Source organism: Periplaneta americana, chromosome 5, assembly GCF_040183065.1.
Source record: "Periplaneta americana isolate PAMFEO1 chromosome 5, P.americana_PAMFEO1_priV1, whole genome shotgun sequence".
NCBI lineage: Eukaryota > Metazoa > Arthropoda > Insecta > Blattodea > Blattidae > Periplaneta > Periplaneta americana.
This window is the reverse complement of record NC_091121.1, coordinates 62,200,720-62,219,191: the sequence shown is the minus strand read 5'-3', so window position 1 is coordinate 62,219,191 and position 18,472 is coordinate 62,200,720. Positions and strand designations below refer to the sequence as shown.

The 18,472-nt window shown below is 34.9% G+C and overlaps 1 protein-coding gene across 3 annotated transcripts in view; it reads right to left on the bottom strand.

Annotated features, from left to right (window-relative positions):
- The window catches only part of LOC138699736 (RAB6A-GEF complex partner protein 2), a 32,396-nt gene that overhangs the window by 8,857 nt on the left and 5,067 nt on the right, over positions 1-18,472 (bottom strand). For 2 of the 3 annotated variants that reach the window (XR_011332067.1, XR_011332068.1), the window contains exons 3-9: positions 17,614-17,721; positions 17,340-17,489; positions 15,969-16,081; positions 15,358-15,510; positions 11,493-11,670; positions 9,615-9,865; positions 3,336-3,547 (exon numbers count right to left, since the gene is read on the bottom strand). Coding sequence is in view for 1 of the 3 variants with exons in the window: in XM_069825837.1 (XP_069681938.1) it covers positions 9,642-9,865; positions 11,493-11,670; positions 15,358-15,510; positions 15,969-16,081; positions 17,340-17,489; positions 17,614-17,721 (926 nt within the window). In the remaining 2 variants the exon portion in view is untranslated. The remainder of the gene's footprint in view (positions 1-3,335; positions 3,548-9,614; positions 9,866-11,492; positions 11,671-15,357; positions 15,511-15,968; positions 16,082-17,339; positions 17,490-17,613; positions 17,722-18,472) is intronic. The other variant, XM_069825837.1, reaches the window with a different exon arrangement.

The window sequence follows — 18,472 nt, the reverse complement described above, 5'->3', positions numbered from 1 at the left end:
GCATAGAAGATTCCTGAGACGTTCATTTATTGCAATGATTTCTCCATCAAAACTTGTTGTTCCATAACCAAGAGATCTATAAAGTGAGATGAGACAGCACGTAACACCTGCACCTGCACCTTGTTCCCTGGAGATTAAGGATCCGTCAGTGTATAAATGAAGCCAGTTTTGTGGAGGATGCCTAATATTAATTGTCTCTAAAGACAATTGTTTCATTATTTCAGTGTTTACTTCTGATTTCAGTATTTCTTCTGTTAAATTTAGATTATACTCTATATTTAATAGAGTTAAAGGGTTTGGTTTAATTTGTAAGTTTTCTTTTAAATTTGGAATGTTGATTTTCAGTTTTAATTCTTGAACCATGGATATGAAACTTTTTTGAGTTTTTAATCTACAGAGAGGACTGTATGAATGCCGATTCTTTTCTGATAATCTGATAAGTTTTTCATATTGGAACAGTGCTTTTTCTTCTATTGTCATTTTGATACTGTTAATATTAGTGAGGAATCTCATAGAATCTATTGGAGTTGTTTTGATTCCACCAGTAATGAGCCTGAGAGCTTGGTTTTGAACACTTCTATTTCGTTTATGAAAGATGAAGTAATTAAAATTTCTCCACAGTATGTCAGCACTGGCTGTATAAACATTTTGTATGTAGTGTTCAGAGTATTTCTAGAGCATCCCCATTTCTTTCCTGCTAGTCTTTTCAAAAAGGAAAATCTTTTACGAGCTTTTTCAGAAATATATTTCAAATGGTTGCTTCATGTTAACTTACTGTCGCAAATAACTCCAAGATATTTGGATTCATAAGTCCTAGGAAGGCCATTGTACTGGATATTGAATTCTCTTCCTTTTTTACCAAGTGAAAATATTTGGTGTCATCAAATTTGATGTGTTCCATTCATGTAGTTGATTTAGAACTTTAAGAACAGAATTTTGAATTTTGTCTATATTTCTGTGAGATCCGAAGTCCACAAAACTATATCATCTGCAAACAGTGCTGTTTTCATGTTTGATTCCTCTAATAGGGAGGGTAAGTCATTTATATAAATATTGAATAAAGTTATGCTGAGGACAGCGCCTTGGGGGTAGACCTCGATATGTTTGTAACTAGAAAGTGAGTTATTGAATTTAGTAGCAATGGATCTTTGACTAAGGAATTCTGATATCCATCTGAACATATTGCTGGAGATACCTAATTTCTGGAGTTTTAGTAATAATTTATTTCTCCAAACAGAGTAATATGCTAATTGAAAGTCGATAAATATGGCCAAGATATCTTCTTTCTTGTTAAAACTCTTTTATTTCTTGGCTGAGGCGTATGACTTGTTCATTGGTAGAGTGTAGTTGTCAAAAGCTGGCGTGTCTTGGTGATAAAAGATTTTGGGATTCTAAATATCAAGTTAATCTGTTGGAGATCACTGACTCCATAGTTTTGGATAAAAGTACAGACTTGGCTTTTTCCCCCAGATGTTTCAAAATTCGGAATGAATGTTGTCGGGACCAGGAGATTTCTTGGTTTTAAATTTTGTATAGCTATAGTTAATTCTTTGGAAGTAAAATTTTGATGAAATATTTCAGGTTTTGTGATAGTACTAGTAATATTGTTTTTATTATTTTTATGTAATTCTCTTTTGATAAATTTATCAGTTTCTTTTTTTGGTATTGGGATGTAATCTGTGAGAGTTTGAGTAGTGTTTATTAAATGCATTTGCTATATCTCTACTATTTGTTATTGTTTTGTTATTATGAATAATAAGTTGGCTAGTATTTTCCTGTGTATTGCAAATATTCTTCAGAAATTTATATGTTTTAGCGCTATCGGTTCTGTAATTAATATTTTCAATAAATTTATTAAAACTGTTCTTTTTTGCTGTTATGATTACTTTTTTAAGAATGGCAGTCTTCTTCCTCCAATCTTGAGTATCTTCTGGTGTTTTGTTATGTTCTGCTTTGGTTCTTGCTTTATCTCTATCTTGTTTTAATAAATTCAGGTTTTCTGTCCAGAATGGGGTTATTTTTTTGGTTTGCCTCGTGGAATGTGCTTTTTTGCAATTTTAAGAATAGATTCACAGAAATATTTGTTCAATCTATTTTCCATTAGTGGTGTGTTGAGCTTGAGTGTTCATCTAGTTCTGTAGTAAATAGTTTCCAATCTGCTTTCTTAAAGTTCCATGTTGTTTTGTTATTGTAGGGTTCTTTTCTTCGGTTTTGGTGGAGATGGATAGAAGCATTGATGACTCTATGGTCAGATCCAGGGTCTTCAATTATTTTTTTCTTGGTTTCGTGATGGATATCTGATGTTACTAGTAATAAGTCTGGATTTGTACCAGAACCAGAATAATGTATGAAAGTAGGGGGATCTTCTTTTCTGTAGACAAGTTCTGTGGTTGTAGTATTTAGGAGGTCCATGATCATTTTTCCAGGTTGGTTTACATTATTGTAGCCCCAATGTTGGGAGTGGGCGTTAAAGTCACCAATTATGATAGTTTTAGGTTGTACATCTAACAAAGTTAGATCAAGGGGATTATTAGGTGGATTATAGGCACTGTATATTATGAAATAATTGTAGTGCTGCCACTTTTCAATGATTCTAAAGTGAATGTTGAATTCGTATCAATATAATTTTCAACTAAATAGTCTGAGAAAATATTAGCTTCATAGGACAGTACGGATATAAGATCTTGAACAAATGCATCTTGCACTTAGGGAAGAATCTAATAATATTAACCTGAACATCAGATCAGTCACTTACTACATTCTGAATCATCTTCATTGTTAGTATGTCTATATTCATGTGATAAACCAATGTTTTGAATATTCCTGCAGGTACTATGGCTCGAATGTAGTGGAGGTAGGGGAGGGAAAGAGGTGGGGAGGTTGGTCTGCCATGATAGATAGTTGCACAGCTTGAATAAAAAATATTCACAGTTGCGCAGTTTGATAACACTGATGTTGTTTAATCTACCTAGTGCATTAAAATACACATAATATGAATGTGATGAAAGAAACATACCCCACCTTGGAATTATTTGCACAGAAATTTTCGCTGGAATCAGTTTCTATCATAATGAAAGATAAAAAAAATTGTGATATGCATTCCAGTTTTTCGTTCAGTGATATAAATATTTTAGAAGCAATACTAGGCCTATGAACCCTACCTAAATACAGTAAATAACACAATATTTAGTGACATACAAAACAATATATACTCAACAGTTTATCAAGGGTTACTAATTTTCATATAATTAAAAATCAACAGCCAAACAAAGTTTTGCCATAAATTTGAAGAATTTCAAGATGCTTTTTGTGCCCATAAACTTCTTCCAGATTACCTCTGATAACAGACGTAAAAGTGAGTTATTTCACTTTCCACAACTGTTGCTCAGTGTTAGTGGGCTGGTCTTCCTTCCAGGTAGCTCGGGTTCAATTCCCGACCTGGTTGTGATGGAATTTGTAGAGAACAAAACAGACATTGCAGAGGGTTTCTCTCGCGATACTCCCACTTTCCTCTTTCATTCCACTTCCCCCTCATTTCATCTACCATCTGCAATAGTTCAAAACAGGTGAGGTAGAGTCTTTGTGGTAGTATGGGTTCCAATGGTGATACAGAATTAAAGGGTTTGGAGCTTAGGACCCTGGGGCTTGCGCCCCCGCATGCACACACACGGGACAGTATTTTCCCTCATTCATCCCACTTAGTCATTTACTGCAAATGTCTCTTTTATGTAACATTTCTTAAATAACAGATATAAATTTAGAGACATGATTTGCATTTAATTTTTCATATGAGGAGCCTGAATATTAGGGGCAAACTCGACAAAGAATCCCAATTGCGAGTTTATCCTTAATATCCGCAATGCCTCATATCTATCTCCATTTATACATGTAGTTATTTTTAAATTTAAAAATCTATAAAAATATAGAAAAATAACCAGATATGGCATTATTTATATACACAGTTTTCTCTAAATTGTTATGATGAAGAAACCAGTAACAAACAGAATGTTGGTTTGTTGATATCCAATACTGAGCCCTTTACAATTCACAGTTAATGAGTTTCTCAATTTCGGTTTGAAAGTGTACAGAAACTTGCCAAGACATATTCAAACATATATAACAGGCCACTCTCTCACACAGTTATATCTACATCAGTTTTACCTCCCTGGTAGTCCTATTTGTTTGTTGCTGTTCTTGTTTAGTCAACTATCCAAAGGCAAGTCTGAACCTCACATGTGATACCAAAAAGGCACCACCTATAAGGCAACTAGGCCAGAAGATAATGGGGTAGGGTGGCCAGTTCCTCTTTCCCTTCCATTGCATACATCGCCAATTAGCTACATATTACACTAGTCATACTTCAGATGTATAAAAACAATTGTTCTTCCTCTGACACACATTATCAAGTGAGATGTACATATCAAACAAAACCTCAATCGAAGGTAACCTATTTGTTTGTGATGTAATAATCATGAAGATCTGCAACTCATTATTTTATACTGCACATCCATAAATCCTAAACAAAACAAATTAGGGCCAACACTACCAGTTGCACAAGACTGAGCTCTGCAACACACAATGATCACACTTCAACTCTATAATGAACACTGATCAAAGTATCTCTCATTTGTTAAAGGGGATCCTAAATGAAGGCAACAATGGTCTACAGTAGAATTCATGTTATCAGCATTCTGCTGGATAAATTAAAAATGAATGATCAATTACTTTTAGTTTAAGTTATACTCATCTTCGATTTCTGCATCTCGTACAAGTACATCAGCATATATCTACAGACATAAGCTGTGGTTCAGTTTTATTTTCAATCTACATACTCCCACATTTCTCTAACAGAGGTCTTACAACCATAATTGTGGTGACATCTGTTACCGAGAGTGTGACGAAATAGTGGTATGCATGGATATACAAAGTGGACCAAAATGTATGGTACAAAAAGAACAATGAATTATAGAAGAATGTTTGCATACCTAGAGACGCAGTTTATTTGCAAATAATGTACACATTTTTCCATTTAATTTAATGCCAACAGGTGCTTATTTTTTTAATTACCTCCAGTAAATGCCCTCTTCATTCACTTCACAAGTGTGTAGTCAATTCAGGAAACTATCCATCAAACGTGCCAGCATGTTACGCGGAATGGCTGCACATCATGCAATTGTCTCCTTGCGAGTGGAATAGACCTTCTCCTTGAGGTAGCCCGAAAAAAAGAAATCTGAAACTGAGAAGTCCGGGGATCTGGAGGGCCAGTGGATGTCACCAAAGCAAGAAATGAGTTGGCCCAGAAACAGCTGTTGCAATCTGTTCATGCTGATATTGGCTGTGTGGGCAGTAGCACCATCTTGCTAGAATCATGCATCAAGATGTCCTAGCCTTCTTAATTCAGGTAGCAGAAAGGTGTTGAGCATTCGAAGATATCACTCTGAGTTAACAGTAACGGTTCTGCACTGGGGATCCTCGAAAATGATTCCAAATCTGGTTACATTGTACCACACTATAACTTTAGGGCTGTGCAGTGGAGTTTCATGAAGAAACTAAGGGTTGGTGTCTGATCAATACTGGAAGAATCTGGTTAAATGGAAATGTGCTTCATCCGACATAAGCAAATTAGGCAGAATATTACTGTTGTCAGCAATCATTTCTTGAAGTTGCGCACAGAATGCTAATTTCATCTGCCGGTCAATTGGAGGTAATTCATGAACAACTTGCAGCTTATAAGGATGAAATTTCAAATCTGCTTTCAATATCAAGTGAAGCAACCACTGGTTAATTTTCATTGTCAGCGAATGTCGACAGGCTGGGCACTGTGCTGCATTTCTGCTCGAACACAATTGGGATTCTCAATGGTTCTTGGCTCACCTGACAATTTCTTGTTTTCCACTTTTCCATGTTCCTTCCAAGACTGGAACAATCGCACAATGTCCGTCTGTCAGGAACACGATGATGATGATGATGATGATGATGATGATGATGATGATGATGTCCTTGACGAAAGAAATGCTGAACCACGATTACACTATTTAAACGAATAAAAGCTTCCACAAACTGAATGTGTATTTGTATGGACCACTGATTCATTGCAAATGAAATGACAGGCCTCCTGGAATAAACAAATAATTCCAAAGCTGCCACTGCTATGTACTGCTGTGCAGTGTTGCATTATGTAAATGTACCATACATTTTGCTCCACTTTTTAGAATTTTGCTTTTATCTATATATATAAACAAATGGATATTTTACACGCAGTAACTCTACTAGGTGTAACCAACAGCTGTTCTTCCTTATGGAATGGAAGCTGCACTTAGGAATTTTTCCATCTAAAAATAAACTCTCCTGTCAGTATTGAACCAATGATATTGGCATCCAAGAAACAAAAATGTTAACACGCTGAGTATTACCTCAGAATTAAATGTTAGTGGAATGAACTGAAATAATAACTGTCCCCATATAGTGTTATTTGATAAATAAGTATATATTTCTCCTTCCTGTTGAGTTTCTTAAATTAAACAAAATTTTGGAGAAACGATTAATATTTTTTTTTAATTATTATACACATGATTTTATTACGCTAAAGATCTATAAAAATATATGCAAATAACCAATTACAAAATTACTGGTACTTTAGAAAACAATGGTGGTCTGGAAATCTATCATGAGTTCAGTCAATTCACATTAAGTCCTAGGACTTTTCACGCACTCTAGCATCTTGGACAGAGACGCTATGTATAACATGATAAAACATATAGTATAGTATAATACAATCCTAACAAGCAACAGGAAAGCGATTGTAATAACTTGCATACTTAAATAACACTGCAGTGAATATATATTTATCTAATTAATAATGTGATTTAGATGTTCCATCATGTGATGTTAGTAGTGACAGAAAATTGTCATTTCATAATTTATTTGTTAACTCTGTATTCAAGGATTGATGTAATGTGGTATAAAATAAGTGTTTTTTTTCTCCTATATTTTAATTTTAATATTTGAATGTGAACACGTTTAATGTGTTAATACTATTATTTTTCAAATAATAAGATTAAGTGGATAAGATTATTTATAGAAATTTATATATTACATTAAAGTAAAAGAATTTATAGTGTTATTATGCATTCTTTGGAGAAAGAATGGTTGCTGTTATACAAGGGAATTTTTGACATAGTAATAGATCTAATGATGAAAAAGAGACAGAAAGAGGAAGGATATGTTGTCTTTCAAGATGAACTCGAAGTTCACTGCCTCGAGTTCGAACTATGATTGAAAGACTCATTGAGAACTGCAGGCAGGCTTCATGGACTCCACAGGGTGCCTGTCTCAAGCTCAAGTTCATTACCTCGAGCTCGAACTATGAGTGAAGAATCATTGAGAACTGCAGGCAGGCTTCATGGACTCCACAGGCTGCCTGTCTCAGGCTCAAGTTCATTACCTCGAGCTCGAACTATGAGTGAAGAATCATTGAGAACTACAGGCAGGCTTCATGGACTCCATAGGGTGCCCATTTCAGGCTCACAGGCAGGCTTCATGGACTCCACAGGGTGCCTGGCTCAGGCTCAAGTTCATTACCTCGAGCTCGAACTATGAGTGAAGAATCATTGAGAACTGCAGGCAGGCTTCATGGACTCCACAGGCTGCCTGTCTCAGGCTCAAGTTCATTACCTCGAGCTTGAACTATGAGTGAAGAATCATTGAGAACTGTAGGCAGGCTTCATGGACTCCACAGGCTGCCTGTCTCAAGCTCAAGTTCATTACCTCGAGCTCGAACTATGAGTGAAGAATCATTGAGAACTGTAGGCAGGCTTCATGGACTCCACAGGCTGCCTGTCTCAGGCTCAAGTTCATTACCTCGAGCTCGAACTATGAGTGAAGAATCATTGAGAACTACAGGCAGGCTTCATGGACTCCACAGGGTGCCTGTCTCAAGCTCAAGTTCATTACCTCGAGCTCGAACTATGAGTGAAGAATCATTGAGAACTGCAGGCAGGCTTCATGGACTCCACAAGCTGCCTGTCTCAGGCTCAAGTTCATTACCTCGAGCTTGAACTATGAGTGAAGAATCATTGAGAACTGCAGGCAGGCTTCATGGACTCCACAGGGTGCCTGTCTCAAGCTCAAGTTCATTACCTCGAGCTCGAACTATGAGTGAAGAATCATTGAGAACTACAGGCAGGCTTCATGGACTCCACAGGGTGCCTGTCTCAAGCTCAAGTTCATTACCTCGAGCTCGAACTATGAGTGAAGAATCATTGAGAACTGCAGGCAGGCTTCATGGACTCCACAGGCTGCCTGTCTCAGGCTCAAGTTCATTACCTCGAGCTTGAACTATGAGTGAAGAATCATTGAGAACTGCAGGCAGGCTTCATGGACTCCACAGGCTGCCTGTCTCAAGCTCAAGTTCATTACCTCGAGCTCGAACTATGAGTGAAGAATCATTGAGAACTGCAGGCAGGCTTCATGGACTCCACAGGCTGCCTGTCTCAGGCTCAAGTTCATTACCTCGAGCTCGAACTATGAGTGAAGAATCATTGAGAACTACAGGCAGGCTTCATGGACTCCACAGGGTGCCTGTCTCAAGCTCAAGTTCATTACCTCGAGCTCGAACTATGAGTGAAGAATCATTGAGAACTGCAGGCAGGCTTCATGGACTCCACAGGCTGCCTGTCTCAGGCTCAAGTTCATTACCTCGAGCTTGAACTATGAGTGAAGAATCATTGAGAACTGCAGGCAGGCTTCATGGACTCCACAGGCTGCCTGTCTCAGGCTCAAGTTCATTACCTCGAGCTCGAACTATGAGTGAAGAATCATTGAGAACTACAGGCAGGCTTCATGGACTCCATAGGGTGCCCATTTCAGGCTCACAGGCAGGCTTCATGGACTCCACAGGGTGCCCGGCTCAGGCTCAAGTTCATTACCTCGAGCTTGAACTATGAGTGAAGAATCATTGAGAACTGCAGGCAGGCTTCATGACTCCACAGGCTGCCTGTCTTAGGCTCAAGTTCATTACCTCGAGCTCGAACTATGAGCGAAGAATCATTGAGAACTGCAGGCAGGCTTCATGGACTCCATAGGCTGCCCGTCTCAGGCTCAAGTTCATTACCTCGAGCTCGAACTATGAATGAAGAGACTGTAAGGTTTGCAGGCAGGCTTAGTGGGCCTACTGCTTTACAGGAACTCGATTTCAAGCTCACAATCTGTCCGTGCACATTTCTACCTGGGTTTGGCTAGCTCAGCCTTATATTCCTTCTTGTTTTAATCGTATGTTAGTAAAAGATAATGTATTAACACTATAATTACATAGTAAGACTTGAATGTATGTAAGGTACTTCGGAAAAGATACTCTTATCCTATGAACTGCAGACAATAATAAGATGGAGAAACATTATTTCACATTCTAATCATAGTTCATCTTTTTACAATGCATGTTGATTTTTCAGATAAGTCTATCACTAAGTAATATAAAAAAATATTGAATTTGTCAATCATATGACTTATCACATATTTTAAATATATATTAACAAGTGTTAATAAATTACAAACAGTGATAAGTCATATGACTGACAAATTCAATATTGTTTTATATTACTTATAGTTCATCTTACTTGTTTCAATGCCACTCAAATTCAACTTCACACAGCTAGTCTGTGTTTCAGCTGCGTCTGCAGTCCTTGTGATATCTGAAGTGGTGTTGTGGGATATATTTTGATTGGCAGGTTCCAAACCATTGTTTCTATGTTAAGAGTTGGAGGTCCACGCCACACATTTCCATTTTCCAAATCACTTGATGGAAGTTCATGTATCATCTGAGTGTCACTTGTCACAAATTCGAAGTGTAGCCTCCATTGCAGTGTTACTATACAGAAAGCAAAGTTACATTTTATAAGCAATATAAACTGTGATCAACAAGTACAATGAAACAGCTCAACATTACACACACACACACACAATTTCGACCATTTTCACTAATTCATTCCCGTAATTTTGATTGTTTAACAGTAGTCAAGTCATTTAAATCCATGTTATAGCAACGACTCGTATAAATGTACTTTGTTACAGATTAAAAAAATATAAATATTCCAAGAATTACCGTCCTTTATCACAATCACATTGAATAAATTAACAAAACAAATTTAATCCATCAGAGTTCTTGAAGCACTTGCACATAAAAAAATGTAACTATGGTATTGAATTGTGTATTTTGAGAGGACATGACGTAATTTATATTTATTGTAATCACTTAACCCTAATAACAACACAGCTCATTACGCAACTCGACATTAAAACCAAGAGACATTGCTAATTTTTTTCAAGTTCCTGTATTTGTGTTTCAGATTGCTCAGTGCTAGAGCATTGGGCTTATAAGCTAGGAAGCTCGAGTTCAAAACCTGCTCTGCCCTGAAGTTATAACTTGTGTTGGGCAAGCCAGTGATCCAGGCGACATAAAGAGGTTTTCTCTGGGTACCACAGTTCTCTTGTAACATCCCAAAAATTCTCCATCATCATGCATTACGAGTGTAATGTGGACCCATTGCCTGTGGTGCACTCTGGATAGTCTCTGACGAACTAAGAGTCTATACTTCTCGGCACTAGCAACATCTATGAGCTGCTCACAGAGTCAGGGCGAATATTGGCAGATGGGTTATATCTACAATTTAGTACTTTAACTGCTTCACAATCACTAATAACAATTAAATCAACTGATATAAAATTAATAGTTCTCGATTTCTTTGCAATTTTCACATTTGTAACACTTGTCTTCGGGATAATTTTGCATGAAATAAAACTACAACACTATGTGCATGAAGACAACGACCTGCAATGACTTCAGCAATAACGAAAGATAGGATTTCCATGTAAATGCATGTTTTTATATAAGTTTGCTACATATCTCAAACTTTGTATATATTCAGTTCATAGCTTAGTGAGTCGAAATAAGTATACTTTTTCCATGCATTTCTGCATGTATTGAGCTCTTTAGAGCTAAATTCATGCATAATGCATGTTTTTAAAACTTTCGATTTTATAAAGCATATTCAGAGGTTTATTTGGGATATTACGTCTATTTTTATAGTTTCACTGCATATTTTATGTTAAATCGCATAATACTGCATTTTGTAAGTTGCATCTTACAGTTGGATATTTCTGAGCTTACAATATTTGACTATATCTACTGAAAAATATAAGTGAAAGAACTAATGGTTTGCAGGGCTTCTACCTGAGAACTCCTGGATCTTACCAGCTAATTCACTCATTGTACTGTCATACTGGAATTCCAAACCCCCAACTCTTGTTTTACACAAGCCCCATCCTGAGACTAAAATTATTATAAGAACTCCTCTCATAAATCCCTCTCACTACTTATTACTGGTATAGTTTGACGACAATAACACTAAATAGCAAACAATGAATAGCAGATATGACAATAGTTGATGATAGCAATTATAAAAATTCGCTTTATAAAAATTCAAAATTTTGCTTACCCAAATCAGTGGTGAAACCAGGTGTTATGTGTAATGGAATGGGCAGTATAAGCTGTGAATGTTTCAGGCTGAGACACACTTCATGGTACTTTGTATATGAAACCACAGCTGGACTCTGCTTGGCCCACCGTCGACAGCCTGGAGCAATCTCCTCTTCACTTTGCAGCACAACTGAGAACTGCAATAAAACATGTACTACTGTACTTTCAGTTTTAAGTATTTCTTAAAGGTTCACTTGAACTCATTATTGAGATAGAATATTCATACTCATTCTTACACAACAATTAAAGAAAGGCCAAATTGGTTATTAATATATTTATGAATCATGTTATCAGTAGCTCAAGCTATTGGCTTCCTTAAATTGTTAAGTAAATGGTCTATACACAACTGGCTTGATGTGGTGAATGATGAAGTCAAGTACCTACTCACCATTATAAAATAAATGTTTCACTATTAAATTCTAGTTTATTAATAGCATAATGTATATTATATTTTGGATATGAAGATGGCAGGTTAAGGCAGTTAGGCTAAATCAAAATCATAGAACTTACGTGAATAACTTAGTTGCGTGAATGTAGAATATCCAACACCCACTGAACGAATATTTCACTTTTATCACTGCCAATGTTGCGCTATAATCGTATATGCTAGGTAGGCTATAACAAAAACCTAAACTAACCAAACCTAACCTGTCAAAGAAGCAACAAGTTATACTAAATATGTGTAAAATTGGCCTATGTCTCTATAGTGGACGGGACATAAGTAACATTGACCCTTAGTTGCTATCAGACAACATGCCAGTTCCTTCCGAATCAGATAGTAACACACTGCACAATTCATTTTGTAGATTGTACTAATAAATAATTTACTCTCACATAATTCACAACACCGAACACAATTCACTCCTTTCCAATAATAATAATAATAATAATAATAATAATAATAATAATAATAATAATAATAATAATAATAATAATTATTATTATTATTATTATTATTATTATAATAATAATGATGATGATGATGATAATTATAATGATAATGATAATGATAATAATAATAATAATAATAATAATGATAATAATAATATCACAATTCACAAATTCATAACACAACAGTTCAATTTACTATTCGTAGCACTTCATAAAAGTGATCAATCAGTTGAAACTAAACTGCCCATCTGACACGCCACACTTCAAATTTAGGCTTAATTTGTAACTGTAAGATTACGAAATGCTGAAGTCAGGCAGGTCACACATACACATCCTGTATGCTGTATGGCAATTAGTCATGATGACATCATTCAAAATGCAATCATTCTCTATCAACGAAGTGTTTCAGTATATATATAACATTATGTTACGCCTACTATTACTGCATAGTGTCAATAGTGTATACTTCAATCCGACTATAATATACAACTTTTCCTTGTTTTGTATTAATGCGCTCTATTTTTTATTGTAATGAAAATTATTGTATATATGTTGTAATAATATAAATTTGTAACTACGTTTTCGTTTAATAGTTGTAAACAACAATATTGCAAATTTTTTAAAACAAGAAACCATTTATAAAGAGGAACTAATATTCTAATTGCACACTGGTGTACTTTGGTGTACAACCAATTGCGAGATCCTTGCCCATGTGAATTTGTTGATACGAGGTACGATTCTAACAGCGTGCCAAGTTTAGCTCTGCAGTAAAAGCACTGATATACGTAAGTCTTCTTAAATGTATATACGAGTTACTCTATAATAAAAAAACAACTTATAGAATCATTCTTATGGGATCAGTCTGTAAACAATACAGAAAACCTTTTATGGAAGTTATTTAAAACAAAGTCTAAATAGTAAGAGACTAAAAGTTAGTGTATTATTCTTAAAACACTGGCTCAGACTTTAATGAAAGGGGGACGATTTATAAGTGATGAGATATTCAAATGCCATAAATGGCAGTAGCCAGTTCAAAGAGAATGTCCTATGAACTTAATGCTGTATATGGTCTCTGAAATGATGTGACAAAGATGACAACTGGAAACCATTATACAAGTTATCTTCAGGCTGTGTAGAAGTTTAACACAAGTACAGGCATACTATGTCGCTTTTAGAGATATTCTTCTCCCAATTCGAAGAAGAAGAGGATCTTCAACTACTTCGAAAGATCCAGTCTCAAGTTTTAGACCATGATGATTATTTGTAATCAAGTCCTGTTCAAACGATTACAATGATAAAGGAATAAAAGAACTGGATGGTCTGCACACAGAGCTGTCTTAGCCATATGGGCTACTTGGGCTACAGCCCAGTCACCTATGTGAAGAAGAGATACTGGACTGAAACAAAGACAAGAGAGAGAGATATCGCTATTTGCAATTGCTTTCAAAATCTATTATCATGTGTACAGGAAAACCTCATTAAGCTGGGCTATTTGAGGATAAGTTGTCCAAATTAATGACAGTCCAGATTAAATGAAATAAAACAAGCTAATACAGTAGTATACCTATACAATTATTATTATAGTCAAAGAACAAGAAGCATTTCATACAACAGCTGAATAGAAACTGGCTGTGGTAGTGTATGTAACGATTGCGATAGCTGGAGCAACAATGAACGAGCATTTTAAACTGTCACAGAGTTATGTAAACAATGTGATTTGTGACTTCTAGCCAGTTTTAAAACCTCGCATTCCCCATTGTTACGCTTTTTTTTTCTGTCCATATTAAACTAAGCCCGAGTATTGATTGTGGAGGTGTGGATTAACGAGATTTTACTGTAATTTATTTCCAGTGTTCGAAATTACTTGGGAATTATATTACACTAAGGACTAAGAAAGGGACCATTATAATTCAGGAAGCTCGAAAATGTAATAATGGGTTTCTTAATGAGATATGTTGGAATGTTAAGATAACAACAAAAATGAGTCTGAATTAACTGAATTTGAAAACTAACAGGTAACAACTTTCAGACTTTTCAGAACCCTCAAAATGGCTCATATTAACTCACAAGTAAAGAATTTAACTATAAGAAACATTCTCCTGAACAAAGCGTAAATGACCTAGGTTTTATTAACTTCGAGCATGTATACTTCTCTCAGAGTGACTGTTACCAGGTTTAGTTAAAAATTTAAAAGGTTACTGTAACTGATATGAACTTCGCATCCCAATGTAAAACCATACACAAGCTCACAAGCTTAATTACGTATGTTGTATGAATAAGAACCTGAATTAGTGATATGCACAAATTAAAAAGGAATGCCAAACCATTAGAACTAGAACAAAGGGGATGCATAATATACCTAGTCCAGGGATGCTTTACTGCTTAAGACAGGTCTGCCTGCACCTCATAATATGTCATCATAACAATACCTACAACAATGGAAGCTGTGGCTTACAGATTTTTCACAATGCCTTCTTAAATCTTGTATACGCCTCCCTCAAGATAACTTTCTCACACAGTTGTAGTGTGAAGTATTTTGAACATGATGCACCATATAAGGAATTTTTTTTAATCTTCCTGCATCTACTTACCATTAAAGAAAGTGTTCAAAGTAATCAGTAATCACATTTTGTCTTTTTACAGAACTAGACACACTTCATTAGAGGCATGTAACCATACCATATTTTATAAACCAATCTGCATCAAATTGATGGACAGAGATGTTAACAATGGTGAGATAACAAATTTTGCAATTTAGGCATTCTTTACCATAGAACATTTCAAATGCCAAATTACTTGCATTACATTGATGCAGACAAAGAAATTTTGAATACTTTCCAGTTATTAATAAAACATATTCTGGGTACATTTTTTAACATAATTATAGAATAATTCATGGAAAAAAAAAAAAAAGAAGTAAAAAGTATCAATACCTGCACACACGGCACTGTAGCTTCTGAGAAATCAAATGTACCAACTATGTCTTCGCCCAATTTATAAGCTTGTTTAAACAAGCAGAATCGTACCACTTTTCCTTGAGACTTAGTGATGTTATAGAAATTAGGACTTCGTTTTGCTGTTAGATTCTGCAATGGTAAAATTATATGTAAGAAGTATGTATAAGAATTACACATTCCACATTTTATATTTAATAATATTTATTGGACAATGTGTCATTCAATAACATAAGTTTTCTTTTTTGAGAAGGTAAAATAAGAAATGGTAATATATTTCAAGTTTCACTTTAACACTGTTGAAACGAAACTTATCTCACTGAATGTATAATTCTGGAATTTTATACAATGAAATACCATAGAAGTGTACAAAAATATAACAGATATGCTCCCGTAGACTTGAAATTATGTTGGCATAAAACCTGAGCTATACAATGTTGGAGGATGAAGGATAAAATGAAACAATGAAACCTTTAATGAAATTATAATTTCACTCTTGAAGATTAATAAAATCTACTTTCGAAATATAAACAATTGCATTACTAATATAATTTAATTACTGAAATATTGATAATAAAACTATGTAGTACCTGAAGTGCTTGCATTGCAAGGTCAAATGGAGTTTCCTTTTGCTGAATCTGAAGGAAGGGGTTACTAGGAGCAAGCTCTTCACTATCGCCACATAACGAGGCATCCTGAAAGCCTGGAAGGTAAGCATCATATGTGTATATATCAGTGTGCTATAATAGTAGTTAGCAAATGGTTTATGTCTGTGAATACTACATTAATGATTCAAAACTAAACATATTATATGTACAGCACATTTCACTTATTACAGAAAGTTTAATGTCAAAATTGTCAACAGGTGAATGGAAAAAGAACAGCATGAAGAGTTATATTTATACTTTATACTGAGGTTTGCTATATTTCGGTTTAATAATCTTCTTGAAATTCTGATGTTTTTACTTCAGAATTTCTTCTTGAATACTTCTTCTTGAAATTCTTGTTTTTACTTCTGCTAGATCATAGAATACCTGAAACATTTAGCATGTTGACATATTTGAAAATAATATTCTGTCCATTGCCATATTATACACATGCACTTCACTCACATCATTGTAGAAGTTCGGGTATGTTAGAATATGAGCCACAACTTTCTGCTCAAGGGTAGGTCCTTCATTGCAAACCCAGCATCCAAACTTCCCTCTTTTCCGCCTTCCTTTTCATCTCCAAATATGATGCATAGGCTATATATCTTAATTTTGTCTATCATCTGATATTTTCTACTGCCTCTAACTTTCTTCCCGTTCACCATTACTTCCAGTGCATCCTTCAGTAGGCAGTTTCTTTTTAGCCAGTAATCCAGCCAATTGCTTTTCCTCCTTCTGATCAGTTTCAGCATTATTCTCTCTTCACCCACTCCTTTTAGCACAGCTTCATGATAAGCCTTCTCTTTTTGCGTCCAACTTAATGAGAACATACTTAACTTCTAATATTATAATACTTTTCACACGACTTAGTTCATACATCTCATCTGCTTTGTGGTTACAATATTTTGTCTGGATGTATTTAATATTTAACTTACCATAATTAACAGCAACTTAGTCTTAACATTACAACTAGGCAATGTTGCTCAAGTGTGAATGGCTTGTGTTGTTCTGGATGGCTATAAGTCATGATATCCATGAACTAAGTCACGTGAAAAGAGGTATAGCGTGTATGAGCAAATAAATAATAATAATAATAATAATAATAATAATAATAATAATAATAATAATAATAATAATAATAATAATAATAATTTTTTCAACAGGAATTTTTCATAAACAATGGTTTTCTTTCACTCAAACTTAATTTTAGTTCTCCATAAATCTCTGTCTGCCATATCATCCTCTTAAAAAATGATGAAGATAATAATAATAATAATAATAATAATAATAATTACGATTATCATCACATACCACTCACAACCAACACCCGCAGTGGCACTCGCAGCAGCTTAATGGGGCAATTCACTCGCTGCATGCCAATAGTGATCTTGTATGAATACTTGACTGCTTGACCTCGGTATGATGGAGGGGCCTCACTTGGTAGCACTTCACTGTAAAGATCTGAAATTGATACAATTTTCTACTTTATATCTCTGTATTGCCAAAAACACTGTAATATTATATGAATAATATCAAAATTTTATGAGAAACATCTGCAATAAAGTTTCTGTGTATCTACACTTACAGGATTTGCTTTCCCCTGTAGATAGGCGAAGATCACAGAATAAAATCCTTGGCTTTGTTGATAATACAACATGTCCCCTTTCACCTCTGCATGGCGCAAATGATGTATCTAGAATATTAAAACAATTACAGTAACGTATATACAAAATATATTGTATGAGATTTCAGACTTTCACAGTGATTGGGATATGATAAAGGTTCTCCACTTTGCAACTTGCATTGACATTTATTTTCTCCAATGTTTCAGAACTATTTGCGAGCTCATCCTCTGGCTAGAATCACACAGATAAGGAAGGATCACTTACTTTACTGTGTTGGCTTCATCATGCTTGTATGGCATAGACAAAATAACAGGTTTCACAGAATAAGAAGCTAACATAAGGAATCAAACAGAGTAGGTTAACCTTCAAGATCTCAAGTAGTAGTATTAATAATGACAATAATAATAATAATAATAATAATAATAATAATAATTTAACCTGGCAGAGTTAAGGCTGTATGGCCTTCTCTTACACTCAATCAGGAGTAAAACTTCCTTACATACAGTAGTTGTAGACACAATAGTATTTGATACAAGTAATTACTAGACGGATACGATTTAAATAATGAAATCAAAAGAGACACTTAAATAAAAATAAAAATAAACACATTCGAATACCTACTGATATTAAGTTACAAGTAAATAAGATACACATAATAAAACCAAAAACCGACAAATGAATAAAATGTACACAATAAAGAGAAGTAATAAAAAAAACAATACAGTGGAATACATATTGATGTTAAGTGTTAAGTAAATACGTTTTTCATAATAAAATCCTAAATAGACATTTGAATAAAATACACAAAAATGAACACTG